Genomic DNA, 16,097 nt, shown 5'->3' with positions numbered 1-16,097 from the left:
TTCATTTGTTGCGTAGGTTCGATCTCTGAGTGTCACTCTCTTGGAGCACGAAAATGATTTGTTCCTTACGCGTAGTGTGACAAGATACCATTGATTAATACCGAAACAAAAAATCCATTTACTGAACCCATTGACAGTCACAACCAAAGTAAAAAAGACAAACCAATCTTGCAAATAGCATAATTAACGCATATAACAAGAGAGTTGATTTTTCTAGTAGAAAGTACATTCTGAAAACACTTCAACACTGAGACAAAAAACAAATTACAAGAACTTCAAAATAACAAAACCATGCTTTCATTTATGATTAAGTTGCATTCACCAATTAGCACTCATCCACAGCCACAATTATTCCAATCCATAATACACAAAATGACATGAGAAAAGGAAACAACAATAAAATTTGAAATAAGTTCCATATGCCATCATTGTGGAGCAGAAACATTATATGATACTAAGATACAGTGAAGTTGTTGATAAAACTGCTATACAGCACACATGAAACCTTGGAGATTAACTTCTACATCCGTTACGGCAAATGTCAACAAGGCAAAAACAACCATAACTGATATTTTACTTCTTTTGAGCAGAGTTTGTTGTGAAGGATCTATTCCATCACATAAATCATCGGAATCCTGTTTATTTTTTTATATCTGCCCACATATACAATGGAAAATAAATGAAAACTCAATGAAACACACAAGTAGATGCATTTAAAAGTTAGAATACATGAGGGCTAAAGACCAAATTGCAGACACAGAGAGAAGTCTGTGAACAATGTGAGAGAGCTGCAAATCCCCGTATTTAAAATCCGCAACTGCACTCAGCTGTTTATGGCAGGTAAATTTTGTCCGGTTGAAGTGATGCACCAATCAAATTTCAGCTATATAGCAGAATGCTTGAAACTCCATAATTCACCAAGACATCAACCAACCACCCTTATTCCGATTACTCGAACTCTTCAAGGGATTTGATAAATAGTAACAGTCTGATGAATGCTCAGGGAATATTCTCTCTTTCAGAGGCTCACAAATTTCCGGAGACACCAAGTCAGAGTAACCTTTAACATAAGAGCAGTTCCATGGAACCTTTTTTCTCACACTAAGGGTGATGTTTAATAGGCAGATATTGACAAAATGGTCACCTTGTATACCCTGTAAAAGGCCTGCGCGGTTGACATTTTCCCCAATCACATCCGTGACAGTAATCCTTTCTATTATAGGTAGAGCATCTGGGTCATAAGCATCATCTGGATGTTCTCCGTATAAACCGCTGAACCTAATAGCAATATCTACATTAGCCAAGGTCAAGTTAGCGATATAGATGTTTCTTATATAACCGCCCCTGCCAGGAGACGTTTTTATTCTGATTGCACTACGTGAATCAAAAATCTGAATATCTTCTGCATGGACTTCTGATACACCTCCAGACATCTCACTTCCAATAGCAATCCCTGCACTTGTTGTTTGCCCGACGAGCCTGTGGATAATAATGTTCGTACTGGGACGACCAAATGAAATCCCATATTCGTCCCACCCACTTTTGATGGAAATCAAATCATCACCAGTGCTTATGTAACAGTCTTCAATGCATACATTGTCTGAAGAATCTGAACAAATTTAAAAGGTATACAAGAGAATCTTGAGTCTTTTCAAGGAAATTAGCATGAATTGACAAAGTTTTAAGTGTGAACTATAGGGAAGAGAAAGTTAAACTGGAACAGAAAAAACTAACTACTCTAATTTTGAAACAATTATCCTTGTCAAAGTTTCTGACCAGTCAAGCAAAGCAATGGAAAAAACATTAAGAGATGCATTGCTTTTCAACTATACTTCCATTATATAATGTACCAGATATCTAAAAATTCCACCTTCCTTCGGTTAAATGAAAATTTTCCTTCAAAACAATTAATGGCAGAAAATTGATACCAGACAAAAATATATGAAACATTGGACTTTTGGGAATCAATGTAGAAAACTTGTAAATAGTCAATTACACAGGGTATGACTTTCCAGCCTAAGGGAGAAAACTAACCTGGATCAATCCCATCTGTGTTCGGTGAACTAAGAGGAGCAAGGATTGTGACATTCTGAACTGTAACATTGCTGTTCATTCAGAAAAACAGTCTCAAATCTCCCCCTAATCATGAAAGCTTCACTATCCACAGTTTTAAAATGGGAATGGAAGTACACAAAACCCAGTAAATAAGGAAGAAAATATAAACTCAATCCTTCTGAAGGAAACAAACCTGCAATATACAGGGTGAATAGTCCAAAATGGTGAATTCTTGAAAGTTAAGTTGGCAACACGAATCCCGGTTGAATTCATCAACTCAACCAAATGGGGGCGTGTATAGTTCAATGTTTTGTTCTGAAACCTGCTCCACCAGATGCTTCCTTGACCATCTATAGTGCCGTTATTACCTTCATTGAGACAACGATGGCATCAATAAATCTAATGATATGTATAGAAGATGATTCTTTGTTAAATATTACCAACCCGTTATGATGACATCAGTTAAATTGCACCCATAAATGAGGCTTTTATGCCTTCCACCCGGCAACTCCCTTCCTCGGCCATAAGATGGTAGAGGATCCACAACTGGCCAATCATCAGTGTTCTGTAACAAGCAGGATATGTCATTTGATTTCACTCAATACATATCATAATTGAGACTGCAAGCTCTGAACAAATTAAACTTCCAATTTCTCTGGGCTAAAGCCCAATATATAAAATGCAAACTTAACTAAAATGGATTGCAACCATCGCAAATGTTATAGTAAAAAACTAATCCTTGCATGGTAACTTAACATTAAATTATATCACATGGAGTGCCTACTATTTATAACAAAACATTGCCACACTAATTAATATGCAAAAGAAGCATGGGATAGTAGCACTACTTCTAAGCTGAAAGTGGCCTTCTACATAGTAATAACTGCAATAAGTCAAGCTAGAAAACAAACATGATTTGCAGCTACATTAATCCTCAATTTCATGCATTTCACCACACTGAGTGACTTACCATTGATCCAAGAATTACTGCATCCTTATCCAAGGACAAAGTTAGATGGCTGATGAGATCGAAACTTCCTGTCAGCCACTGGCCAGCAGGAACAAAAAGCTTTGCTCCACCTTTGTCTGAAAATGAATTTAGGTAGAAGATGGCATTCTGAAATGCTTTTGTATTGAGTGTGACCCCATCGCCCACTGCTCCAAAGTCGGTAATACTGACGCTGTGAGGCCGAACAACGTCTGAGTTTACTTCATGGCAGAGTGAGCTGCTCCACACTGTCCATGGGGTACAACTGAACAATGCAAGTAAAAGAATCACATACACCAGCTGCAAGAGAAAAGTTTCACTGTCAGTTATCAGTCTAACAACTAATATGACCTAAAGTAACACTATTATAAGCATCCTTGTTGGAATTCTAATAAAACCATGAATTGCAGTTAACATGCTTCTTCAACTGCAACAAGAGTAAGATCTCAAATTCTTAATACAATAGCATCAATATTATGAAATAACAAAACAATAGACAATTTGATTGAAATTGAAATGTGTCAAAATGAATGAATTGAAACTTAAAATGTACTCAGATCAGCTACATTTTGGCCAAACAGTTAATAGAGAAAGATGTTTAAAACACCACAAAAGAAACAATAGAATACTAAACTAATCACAACCATGTTCCCCTTTACTAGCATGGATGTTAACAAGTAAGACATATCATATAAAGGTAGAGAGTGAATGATCCAATTGATGATGCTGTTCTTGATCTATATATAAAAAAAGTTAACTTTTAGATCTTACTTACTCCATCCACTACTAAGCTTAACATAGAATCTCTTAAATCTTAATATAGAAAATTAAAATTAAAATTAAAAAAACAATAATGAAATCAAAAGAAAACTCACAGTTGAAGGTCTCTTCATAAGAGTGAGATCCGGTTTGCCCAAGAAGCTAACCAAAAAAAGCAGAGCTTTTGAGGCACCACCAATGACTAATTCCAAATCCTCCTTGTGAAGAATAAGAGCCAGAGAGGGTTAGTTATGGAAAGTGTGATAGTGATAGTGATTAGATGGGTGAGTAATAGTAACTAAGTAAAATAAAACAAAATCATTGATAGAGACTGTTCTAAAATTATGCAGTAGGACCCCCCTTTCACCCTTCTTCAATATCTCTCTCTCTCTATGGTTGTATAGAAGTAAGTACCCAGAGAGAGAGAATGGAGAATGGAGAAAGTGGAAGACAATGAATATGAAGCAATGAAGAGATGATCACGGGTTATGGTTGTGTGGTTATGAAGGATTGTATTGCTCAAAGTAGTGAATCAGAGTGATAGAGAGATTGAGAAAGAGACAAAGAGAAATTGAGAGAGAGAAGTTAAGGTAAGAGATTAAAATGGAATTTAGCTTTGCATGCTAAGGTTCACAGAACAACACTTTCACCGTATCTGTGTTTCTCGTGACAAACCTTTTGTGTTCTGTTCTGTTCTGTTGTGTTATGTTTCGTTCATCCTTAACCAATTTCTTACTATTATCTATCATATTTGTTGTTTTATAAAATACTAAGTATATAGATGAGGTTGTACAAAAAATTAATAACAATTATTATATAATATTGGTGTTATTATTTTTCAATTTTGAAATATATGTATATGAGATCTAAATCAATAAAAAAATTAGAATTACATGACAATTACAAGATACCATAAAAAGATGGTTGATTTTCTCTATCTTTTAAAAACAGATTTTTTTACTAATAAATTATTAGTAATTTACTATAGCTCCCAAAATGGAACCGAATTGATAAATGGGAGTCCTTAACAACATAAAAACCCTCACCTTTACCCTACTACTAGTAGAATTTGAATCCAACCAAGTCACAACAATGCCAGACAAAAAAATCACCCAAATTAATTAAAAACTATTAATTCCTTACTTGTTTTTCTAGCATGAACAACCCTAAGTGGATCCCTTCCCAAGTTAATTATTACTAAAATGCTAAATTGAACATAAAAATGAAATAAATATCCAAAATAGTTTTCTAACTTTTTATATAAATATTTGTATGGAAAAAAGCTGAAAACTTAATTGTTGGACTTCTTATAAAGAAGTTTATGTCAAATCAATCTGAAAAATCTTTTGTTGCCTACATTAAAGAAAGGGAGAATGGTAGTTAGAGGTGCACGGATGAAAGGAACAACGGTGAATGACATTGACACATTAGCCCAATAAAACTAAACCGGTTAAGTGCTGCACTTGTCAAACTCTGCAACATCATCGTCCCAAATCACAATCATCCCTTTTTAGTTATTAATACTTAAGAACAGATTAAAGCTATTTTATTTTAAAAAATGTTAATTTTGAAGAAGTTGCATAAAATTGGGATTAGACCCAAATGAGGTTCATCGTTTGTTGGCCAACCAGAATAGATGTCAGTAATACATTAGACATATAAGTGATTTTTTTTAATGATTTAAATAATACAATTGAAAAATTATTTAATCAACAATAAAAATATAGATAAAGTGGGATAAATCGTTGATACATCGTTTTGAACCTGAAAGAAGAGAAGGAAACAATTTAACGCCTCAAAAGCCGTTTTACGTACTGTATAGTCTGTAGGAATTATTAACGTAAACCACATAATAACACGTAACAGTGCCAAAAATTATTAGTGTCTTTAACATGATTAAGTGTCATTAACAATCTTGCCCAATACCAATTCAATTAGGCCTCAGTTAAATTATTAGTTATAGCTAATAGCTTCTTTTTATAATTGCATATTAGGTGATTTGAACATGCAAATAAGAGTACTTTAGAAGTCTCAATTAAGATAAAAAATGAATTAGAATGATTTAGAGGTGAATGTTTACGGTAAGTATGATTTATATATCAAATTATGATGTAGGGACTTAATTGTTGTTTGAGATCCCTCTTTCCTAAAATTATTGGAAAAGTATTATATGCGAATATGTTTGAAAGAATTTCATGTCAACAATGCCATCTCCACATAAGTGGTTACACATAACACCATTATGAATTTTTAAAGGATATTAAATTTCTTAAATAGCGTTACGTGTAACCGTGTTTATGAAAATACCGTTAACGTGAAAAAATGCAACTTATATGTCATAAAAAATTGGTTTCACTTGGGTAGTGGGATCTGTAAAAAATATTTTGAACAGGAGTTACTATTAACTATTAATCAACAGGAATTCCATAGAGAAAGGAATTCGAGTTATCTCCTATCTTATTACACACAAATGCAGAAAACAATAGTTTGAGATTAGTTTTGACAAGAATAAGCTGCCTACTTGGGCTCGAAGTTATTTATAGAATGACATAACCATCGTGAAAGCAATACTTGTTAAGATGAGTAGACGACTAAGCACAAACATCCAAAGAAGCTCAATACTCATAAAGTGTGTGAATATTCTTGGTTATATAAAAAAATATCTAGTTAATTATCTAATCATTCACTACTTATCTCCAATGACCTCTATGAAAGATATTTTAAGTCATCGATTTTTCTGTATTTATAAATGCAGTAAAATACACGCATACATCATTACTCAGTGTTTGCTATGTATGTCTAATTTAAGCAATATATAAACCCATCATTGACCTCGAATTCTAATGGTGTAGTTCTTTATAGCTTGCTACCTTTTACATTTTCAAATTTATAAACCACTGCTTGAGCATCATAATTCTATTTTACATTAAATTATTACATGCATGAATCAAATGAAGCTTTCGAACACATCTCACCTGGTCTTTATCATGTTGTAAACTCAGGTTACATATGGGATTAGGAACTAGCACTTGATGCTGATGGCTCAACAGTGCCAACTGGATCTGGTTTGGTATTAGCTTCGCTGCAGGCATTACGTTTTCCTGATTTCTGATTCTCCTTTTTATCCTTATCTTGCTTTACCAACACAGGTTTAAACTGCATATGCAGTATAAAAAGGGTTAGTATGGATAAGAATATCATATGCAGTCTAAGAAGGATTAGTATCCATGAGAATATCATATGCTGCTACAATATTATAACATAATGGATAAGATCATAAGATGGAAAACTTAGGTGCCAAAAATTGTAGATTAATGCAAACCTGATATATGGAATAAATAACATTTCTTCTTATTTGTGCCATCATCTCCAAGAAAAGGTTATAGCCTTCAAGTTTATATTCAATAAGTGGATCCCGCTGTGCATAACCCCGTAAACCTACAGCTTGCTGAACAAATTTTAGTGCTTGAAGATGTTCCTTCCACAAGCGATCAATATTACTCAAAATCAAGAACCGCTCTGCTTCTTTCATCAAATCTGGTGCTTGTTGCTCCACAATTTCCTATGTATTTGTTTATAGAAACAGGGTTTGTGGTGATATATTAAATGAGATCAAGTTCTTATACTAAAAGTTCCAACTTCTTCAAACCAAATATGAAATAAAATAAACTGACCCTTTTCTGCAGATAGGCTTCATAACCACGCCGGCGGAGATAAGCTTGCAATTCTTCGTAATTCGAACACTGGCTACTCAGCAAATCAGGGGTCAGATCATTCAACAAGTAGCAATATCTGAAGAGAAAACAAATAATTTCTGTCAGTCCAATTACTGGATCTAGATTAAACTAAGACATGTACTTGTTAATAACAAAATAAAACAGAACCACATCAAAGATAACCCGATCTGCACATAGTCAGTATTTTAAAAATCCACTAAAATTGGGTTACCATATACAGTATTTACATAATTGGTATGGGGTTACTAATTGTTTGAATCTCAGTACTACCACTGTACTGAAAAGTCTTCTTAAAATACAGCCCAAATACCCAAGAAATTGGCTTAATAGTTAAGGTGTGCTTCCTACTTATGCTACTCAATTTAAATTTTTTGGCCAGCACTTAGGAAAACTAACTCTAGGACTAAGAACTAAATGGGATTCATCAAAATATGATTTATGATAGAACGCAATGTCATCTAATCATCCATGTATCCGACCCCAACTTGCAGGAAAAGGCATCGGTTCTTGTTTAAGTAAAGTATTTACTCAAAATAAAGGATAAGCCCTCCCTTCAATAAAATTCCCAACATGCAAACAAATCGTTACTCTTTTTGTGAATTGGTTTTTTTGGAGAAAAAGGGAGAGAAGGAGAAAGTTTGATAACCATGAAATACACTTGTGAAAGGATTCCAAAGCCTTCCTTTCTCTATATTTCCCTCAAAAACCAACTACTGAATAGCCCCCAAGGAAATATGGAGATCATAAATGAAAGTACTACTCATACAAGATCAATGTTACCCATATAACTAAACAAATATGGTGTCCTAAAGCATGATCAGAAGATTTAACTTACTGCTGAATTTTTGCGATAAGTTTTTCAAGGTCCCAGCCGTCTTTTGGAGCACCAGAACCAATGTTTGCCTAATTCATCATAACATTGCTTTATGTTACATGTAGGAAGGTACAAAAAGAAACATAATTTTAGGAAGACTTACCTCTAAAATGTCATCCATTGTCAATTCAGCATATTCAATAAGAAGAGATTGAAGATTGTCAGATTCAAGGGCTCGTCTTCTCTCTGTATAGACACGATCTCTTTGGCTGTTAAGTACTTCATCATAATCAAACAATTGCTTCCGAATGTCAAAGAAATAATTTTCCACTTTCCTTTGGGCCTCATCTAATGCCTTGGTCAACATCTTGGACTCAATAGGCAGGTCTTCAACTCTAAATGCTCGCATTAATCCCTACACATCACAATATTAACATCATTTTGGGCAATCAAATTCCAAGCTCAGCAGCAACAACAAATGCATTACCTGAATTCGGTCTCCACCAAAAATTCGAAAAATGTTATCTTCAAGACTCAAGAAAAAGCGTGAGCTTCCCGGATCCCCTTGTCTACCACTACGACCACGCAGCTTCATGGATAGAAATTGAAGTTTCAAGTTCAAATACAGAAATACTTCTATGACACTTTAACATTGGAAGGTAAAAGAATGGTAGAAAGGGACTATGATGGAACTTTTTACCCCCTTCACCCTCCTTCCAACCCAACATGGAAAAGGAGAATAAAATAAAACCTGATTATCAATTCGCCGTGATTCATGACGCTCTGTACCGACTACATGTAGTCCACCAGCTGACACAACCTAAAGTCAAAACGATTATTTAAATTGTATCAACAGCAATAGATCAAGTGAGGTATTAGTCAAGAACTTAAAAGTACCTTCTTCCTCTCTTCCTCTGTAAAGACTTTATATTCCTTGACAATTTCCAAAAATGCATTTCTCAGCTTTGCAATTACATCATCTTGAGAAGGGCCCTACATAAAAATAAGCAATAATGACAATTTGATAATATAGGATGAGAATTTGTGAATTCTCACTTAAGATTAATTTTTTATAACGAAATCATTAATCAATCATTCTAATTTCTAGCATTAATTCCACCGGTAAATTTCATCATCATCAGAGTATCACCTTTTCACAAGAATAGGATAAGCGCTCCTCTGCTTCAAGCTCAGTTAATGATCTCGGGCCCCATGTTTTAACCGCTAACTGCACAGCCTTCTCTACCAACTCGGTATTTCCTTTTGATAGTTGGCATGGAAACAACTTCTCATTCACCTGGATAATGATGTGTGGAGATCCAGAAAGTTATTGTCAAAATAACAAAAAATCCCACAATTTAATTTAAAAGAAGTAATAATTATAACAAGAAAAATACCACACCTTCCATATCTTTGTAGGAGGAGGCTTTTTTACTGATACAAAGACTCCATCAGCTGGCTTAACAACTCTGCAATAAAAAACAAAACAAAAAACTCATTTTGGTAGATCAAGCTCAGTTCACTATGAGCTCACCAGTAGCTCAAACTCAATGAACCAGCTCATAACATAAAGAAAACAACCTCAGGAAAACCACAATACAAAAGCTAATCATTGTGATTGGAGAGTTTAACGTCATACAAACACCGACCAAAGACACATACTTCCAATGTGAGACCGAAGTCACACACCTTGCAATTGGGCATAACATGGGTGGTAAAGGTACATATGGTGGTGGACTAGTGAGCCACAGCATGTTTGAGTTTTAAGACTACTGTTTTCTGGTGGTGAACCAGGCAACATATGTTTCATCTATTAGCAGACAAGTCACATCACACAAGTATCCAAAGTACAGCCTTTCATCTCTTCGACTCTCTCTTCTTCACTATGTGGATCACTTGAAGACCCTAAACCAATCCACCATAGCTATCTCTCTCTCTCCTTCGGGAAAACATACTCGCACTCTCCTAAACACAGGAATAGTTGGAATAATGTTTCTCTTTGGAGAAATATCTCTCCCTCTCCTACACACACATTCCCATTTAAACATTTTCCTTTTTACATTCAGAGAAGAGAGAACATCCCATTTATTAGAAGCCAACCCATCACATATCTCTTTTTTTTTTAAGTTTTCTCACCTCCTCCCGCTACACCTTTGCACTTTTCTTTCCCAAGGCACTAATTGACCTCTAAAAACACAAAATTATAAATACCATTTTAAATAATAAAAGACAGTGAGAAGTCCATGGAAGGGGAAGTCTTAAGAGAAAAGTAAATTAAAGCTCCATAATACCTCGGCATAAGTATTTCACGAAGCTTCAACCGTGCCATAAATTCAGCATTACCACCGAGGATTATATCTGTCCCACGACCAGCCATATTGGTAGCAATTGTCACCGCCCCAAGCCGGCCACTTTGTGCTACAATCTCTGCTTCCCTCTCAACGTTTTCTGGTTTTGCATTAAGAACCTGGAACAATACATTTTCTTATCTTTACCAAAAAGATTAAAAAGAAAAAAGAAACGGATTTGTAGATTAAGAAGCATTATTCTCATTCTCTTGAATGGAAGAGCAGTTGGTCAGTGTTAGCAGCACTCGGTCTGAGCTAAGAATATGCTATTCTTCTCAGAAAACACAAAACATTCAACAATGGTATAATCAAGAAAATAATGTGTTCACATTCAGCCTGTTTCCATTTAAGCATAGAGCAAAGAGAGACCTTACCTCATGCGGAATTCCAGCTTCTTTCAATTGTTTTGATAAGGAATCACTTTGCTCAACACTAGTGGTGCCAACGAGCACAGGGCGACCGGTTTTATACATTCTAGAGATTTCCACTACAACTGCACGCCATTTCCCTGTAGTTGCCCTGAAAACTACGTCAGATTCATCCTGAGAAAGATATTAAAGACACATTAGCAACTAGACAAACATCAAGTAATTTATAAAAATCATTTTATTTTTCACTAGTTGAATCTACTAAGATGGACGGCAAACTTTCTAACTTTAAAAGTAGATTACTTTTAATGGAAAGAATCAATGGCTACTCCCATTTACGAACTATAATCTACACTTGATAAATTTAAACATAGTAACTTAATATTAACATTTCTTCCTGTTGGGGAATTGGAGTCCAGGTATCACATTGTAAAGAAATCATCAATTCATCAAAGTGTTGAATACAGACAACAAGCATTCAAGCAAGAAGAAACCTTTCTTAGCATAGGTTTGTTTGTTGGCACGATTGTAACTTTAAGCTTGTAAATGCTCTCAAATTCTGTGCTTTCGGTAGCTGCAGTGCCAGTCATACCACAAAGTTTTGGAAACTGTAAAAATGCAGATTTAAAAGCATCAAGGTAATTTCTAAGGCAAATAAAATTCTGAATTAATAATTCACAATCAGTTCAGACATATAATATTGTCAACCTGCAGAAAGAAATTCTGGTAACTAATAGAAGCCAGTGTTACAGTTTCATTTTGAATTGGCAACCCTTCCTTTGCTTCAACTGCTTGGTGAAGTCCATCACTCCACCTTCTACCCTATCAGTGAAGAAAAATAACTAAAAATCACTTTGCATTGAGATATCAATATAATTTAGTTCTGAAAACAAAAATATGAACACACGAGGTCAAGTAAAATCTCTAATTACTTGCATAACTCGACCAGTAAACTCATCAACGATTAGGACATCTGTTCCACGAATTATATAGTTTACATCTCGGAGAAATAGTTCTTTCGCTTTTATTGCATTTAGGACATATGAAGCCCATTGTTCTCGTGGATCATATAAGTCTTTGACACCTAAAATTTCTTCAGCATCTTCATAACCCTGTTCAGAGAGTAGAACAGTCTTTTGTTTTTCGTCCACCTGAATGACAATCCCAATAAGATAAGATTAGAAAAAACCGTTTTCATTTAAATAAATTAGGCACCTGATCCTTTAAGCAGAGATAAAACAAGGTATTCTCATGACATGAAGACAATTTAACAACCACTCACCATCCAAAATAAATAGAAATCACAACTTTCATAAAAGATAGCATATACTCGTTTGCTTTCTATTTTCAACCTTATCAGCATGAATTCTTTAATCCATCCATATGTAAAATCCCATGAGAACCACCCAGTTGCCGGACACAAGTGTCTACAAAGTTTATCAGTAACACCAAGCAGACCACAAAATAGAAGTTAATTTATACATCAAATCTTCTGTTAGCACCCCACGGGCATTCCGCTTTACATAATATCTATAAAGCCATATTCCAAAAAGAACTATTTTCTCCCCCTTTCTCATTTACCTAGGGCTCGTCCAATCAAATTTCCTCTTTCAGTTTCAACCTTCTTTACCCCCAAGGCAGGCATATATATGAAAAAATTCGAAGGTCCCATAACCTTGGTACAAAATTGGGATATATATCTCCTAACCTAACTTCTCGTTCAAGAAAAGTAGAACTAAGGGTATGTTTAATTTGCTGGAAAATGAAGGGCAAGAGAACAAAAATAATTTGTCCCTTGTTTGATTTTTAATTGGCTTCAGTACTAGATGAATCCCTCCTCAAGGGAGAAAACAAAAGTCATATTTTTTGTCCCCTTATAAACCAGGGGACAAAATTTTGTCTAGCGCACGTAAATTGTCCAGTGTTGTCCGTTGCATCAAATGCAACTTAGGAACAAATTGTAAATGTAATACAAACCTAGCAACCCAACCTAGTCGGACTAAAGCTTGGTTCTTGTATTACAAACCTAGCAAATGAAATCTTCCTCTCTTCAAGTCTACCCCCAACAAATCTTTTGCCAGGCAACACCGTTATTAACTTCTCATCAAGGGAAAATATTAATATCAATGAACGACAAAGCAGTCTCATTTTATAATTATTTACTGTATTCGAATGTGCTAATAATGGAAATAGCCTCTTTGCTTGTAAGGGCAAGGTTGCACACATCTACTCTCCCATACCCCAATAGGTGAGAGCCTTGTCACCTTGTGCACTTGGGACACCCTTTTTACTCTAATGTAAGAATTATATACCTGAAGGTAGATGCTGTCAGGAGATAAACTTTTATTATACCAGATAAAGTTTATTGTCAACTTTATACAAAATGGGCTAAATTTAAGTGAGATATAATCTAATTAATAAACACGAATTCTATCCCTCACAGGCCAAAAATAATATCCTCTTTAGATGATAATATTCCTTATCAGATAAAACCTTAAAACATAGCTAATCAATGTACAGAAAAAGAAAAAGAGAAATTATATTCTGATAAGTTAACACAAATAAATTTCAAAATGTAAACAGTTTAGCAAACTTACAGTGTAATGTATGTCTTGTTCGAAGGCCTCTGCTATCTTTGCAGCCTTATAATACCGATCACTAGGCTTCTCCGCAGGTCCTGATATAATGAGTGGAGTTCTAGCTTCGTCAATAAGGATTGAATCAACCTCATCAATGATACAGTAATTGAAACCCCTTATGACAAGTTCCTCAACACTCTGTAAATCCACAGCTTGGAGTTCAGTATTATATTTGATGGACAGAAACTGGTTACTTATATAGTACATACTGAATTGAAGAAATAAATAAAGGAACAATTACTTTCCGTGGCCAGATTGTCTCTTAAGTAATCAAAACCAAGTTCACTATTGGTGACATATGTTATGTCACATAAGTAGTTTTCCTTTCTTTGCTCACTCGACATATTTTCTGCCAACAAAAGCATCATTTATTAGCTTCACCAACGGAATATGTTTAAAGTGTGATATAATATTAATCAAAGAGACTCTCGGTTAACAATGACAAGAAAAGAAGAAACAGAACGTAAAAGCGCCATGCAGAAAACAACAAGTTATATGAAGGATGAATTAGCTTTTATTGAGAAATGTAAATATAGGCAGATGATGACAAAGCAAGACAGAAAGTTTAAAACAACCAACCACAGAAATTCCTAAAAACAGATGGATATAGATTCAAATAGGCACAAAAACAATCCAAAATAAAAGGGGGCGGAAGGAAGGAATGAAGTAAGTATGAGACATACGCTGGATGAGGCCAACCTTCAATCCAAGGAAGCGAGGAACTTGACCAACCCATTCACAATCACGCCGAGCCAGATAATCATTGACGGTAACAACATGAACTCCCTTCCCACTTAAAGCATTCAAATAAGCTGGCAAAATGGCAACCAGGGTCTTCCCTTCCCCAGTCCTCATTTCAGCTATCTCTCCCTTGTGAAGAACCATGCCACCTAAAACATCCCAATTAACAATATTAAGAAAATCACCGCTCATTCATAAACAGCACCAACCAGAACTATGCCATGAAATGCATAATGTAAAGTAAAAATGACAATTCCAAGAAAACACTTACCTACGAGTTGGACATCAAAAGGGCGAAGGCCTAGAACCCTCTTTGAAGCCTCTCTTACGACAGCAAATGCTTCCTGCGATAACACTCACTTCACTTCTTCAATCACTTACAAAAGTAAATAAGGGCAGGCCCCTTTGTTTAAACTTTTCACAAAATATTGATTATTTTGATTACAGAAATCACTTCTAAAACTTACACATTCATTTTATTGGACTTTTACAAGGGAAAGCAGAAGCAGCAAAATAAGCAGAAGTTCAGCTATTTCGATAAATTTATTTTTCTGCTTCTCAAAAAACCATTTTCACCAAAATCACTTTCATAAAATCAGTTTCCCAAACCTAAACAAACGGACCCTAACTTTATTTAAATAATAACTCATAAGTCATAATGGTTTACATAAACTTCACTTTCAGAAAGAAAAAACAAATTCAAACTTTATAAACTCACAGGCAATAAAGAATCCAAGGTTTCCCCCTTTTGCGCGCGTTCTCTAAGAGCAAAAGTTTTATCCCTCAATTCAGAATCCGTCAAAGCAGAAACCTTGGATTCCAACCCATTAATAATGTTAACAGTTGCAGCATATTTCTTCCTCGTCTCTTCTCCAGTATCAGTACCCTTAAAAATACCGCTCAATAAACCTCCGAGCGAGGCCACCGTACCCAAGCGGCGCCTCCTGATACGCTGCGTTTTGGCTCCACAACTTGAAACGGAGATTAGCGGAAATCGAATATCTCCGTTGAGATAAGAGGAACCCGACCCAGATAGGGTTAGGGTTTTGAGGTGATAATAAGAACGCGAGTGAGGGTTGGAAGTGTTGGAGGTGAAAGATGAAGAGAGTGATGATGTTAGTGCTGCCATTGAGTTGAATTTGATTTTACAAGAGAGAGATTATGAAGATTTAAAGTGAGGAATTTTGAATTGGGGAGGGAAGTGTTGAAGTGTTGAAGTGTTTCATGCCATTGGAGAGTTCTGAAATGTGATGGGAAAGAAGAACATGGCTCAGAGATAAGATAAGGAGAAGCTTCTGTAGCCAATGTATGTAAGGACAGTAATTACTTTTTAAACTAACACTGGGATTTGTGTTAATGTGCTTTACATAATATCCACCACTTTCCTGTTTATTAGCATCTACCTATTTAATCAAATAAATATGAGGTATTATTAATTAATATATTATTTATTATTCATTTATATTATTTGTTTTAAATTAAAAATAATTCAATATGAATAGTGATTGATGTAATGACAATGTATCAAACTCATACATTAACAATGCATATATCTTTTTCTCAATAAATATTCAAACTAATTAAAATAATTTTTAAAATGACTATTTAATCTTTATTTAATATTTTCGGGATTTTCTTAATTTTTTAA

At 34.9% G+C, this 16,097-nt stretch overlaps 2 protein-coding genes across 2 annotated transcripts; both read right to left on the bottom strand.

Moving 5' to 3' along the window:
* Positions 388-4,385, bottom strand: LOC109336033 (probable polygalacturonase). The gene is made up of 7 exons (XM_019572374.1): positions 4,377-4,385; positions 3,919-4,045; positions 3,026-3,343; positions 2,500-2,620; positions 2,249-2,423; positions 2,035-2,105; positions 388-1,609 (listed from the first exon to the last, which is right to left on the bottom strand). Exons 2-7 carry the CDS (start codon positions 3,934-3,936, stop codon positions 915-917), a joined length of 1,398 nt encoding a protein of 465 aa, XP_019427919.1. The 5' UTR covers positions 3,937-4,045; positions 4,377-4,385; the 3' UTR covers positions 388-914.
* On the bottom strand, positions 6,553-15,719 carry LOC109336180 (protein translocase subunit SecA, chloroplastic). Its single transcript, XM_019572612.1, has 20 exons — positions 15,168-15,719; positions 14,721-14,793; positions 14,392-14,598; positions 13,954-14,057; positions 13,667-13,846; positions 12,002-12,220; positions 11,778-11,891; positions 11,564-11,677; positions 11,076-11,243; positions 10,645-10,820; positions 9,756-9,822; positions 9,504-9,650; positions 9,251-9,346; positions 9,105-9,173; positions 8,841-8,942; positions 8,517-8,768; positions 8,375-8,442; positions 7,477-7,594; positions 7,125-7,364; positions 6,553-6,958 (listed from the first exon to the last, which is right to left on the bottom strand). The coding sequence occupies exons 1-20, from the start codon at positions 15,576-15,578 to the stop codon at positions 6,818-6,820; spliced, it is 3,066 nt and encodes a 1,021-aa protein (XP_019428157.1). The 5' UTR covers positions 15,579-15,719; the 3' UTR covers positions 6,553-6,817.

This window comes from Lupinus angustifolius, chromosome LG20, assembly GCF_001865875.1.
Source record: "Lupinus angustifolius cultivar Tanjil chromosome LG20, LupAngTanjil_v1.0, whole genome shotgun sequence".
NCBI lineage: Eukaryota > Viridiplantae > Streptophyta > Magnoliopsida > Fabales > Fabaceae > Lupinus > Lupinus angustifolius.
This window is presented reverse-complemented; position numbering and strand designations above follow the sequence as displayed.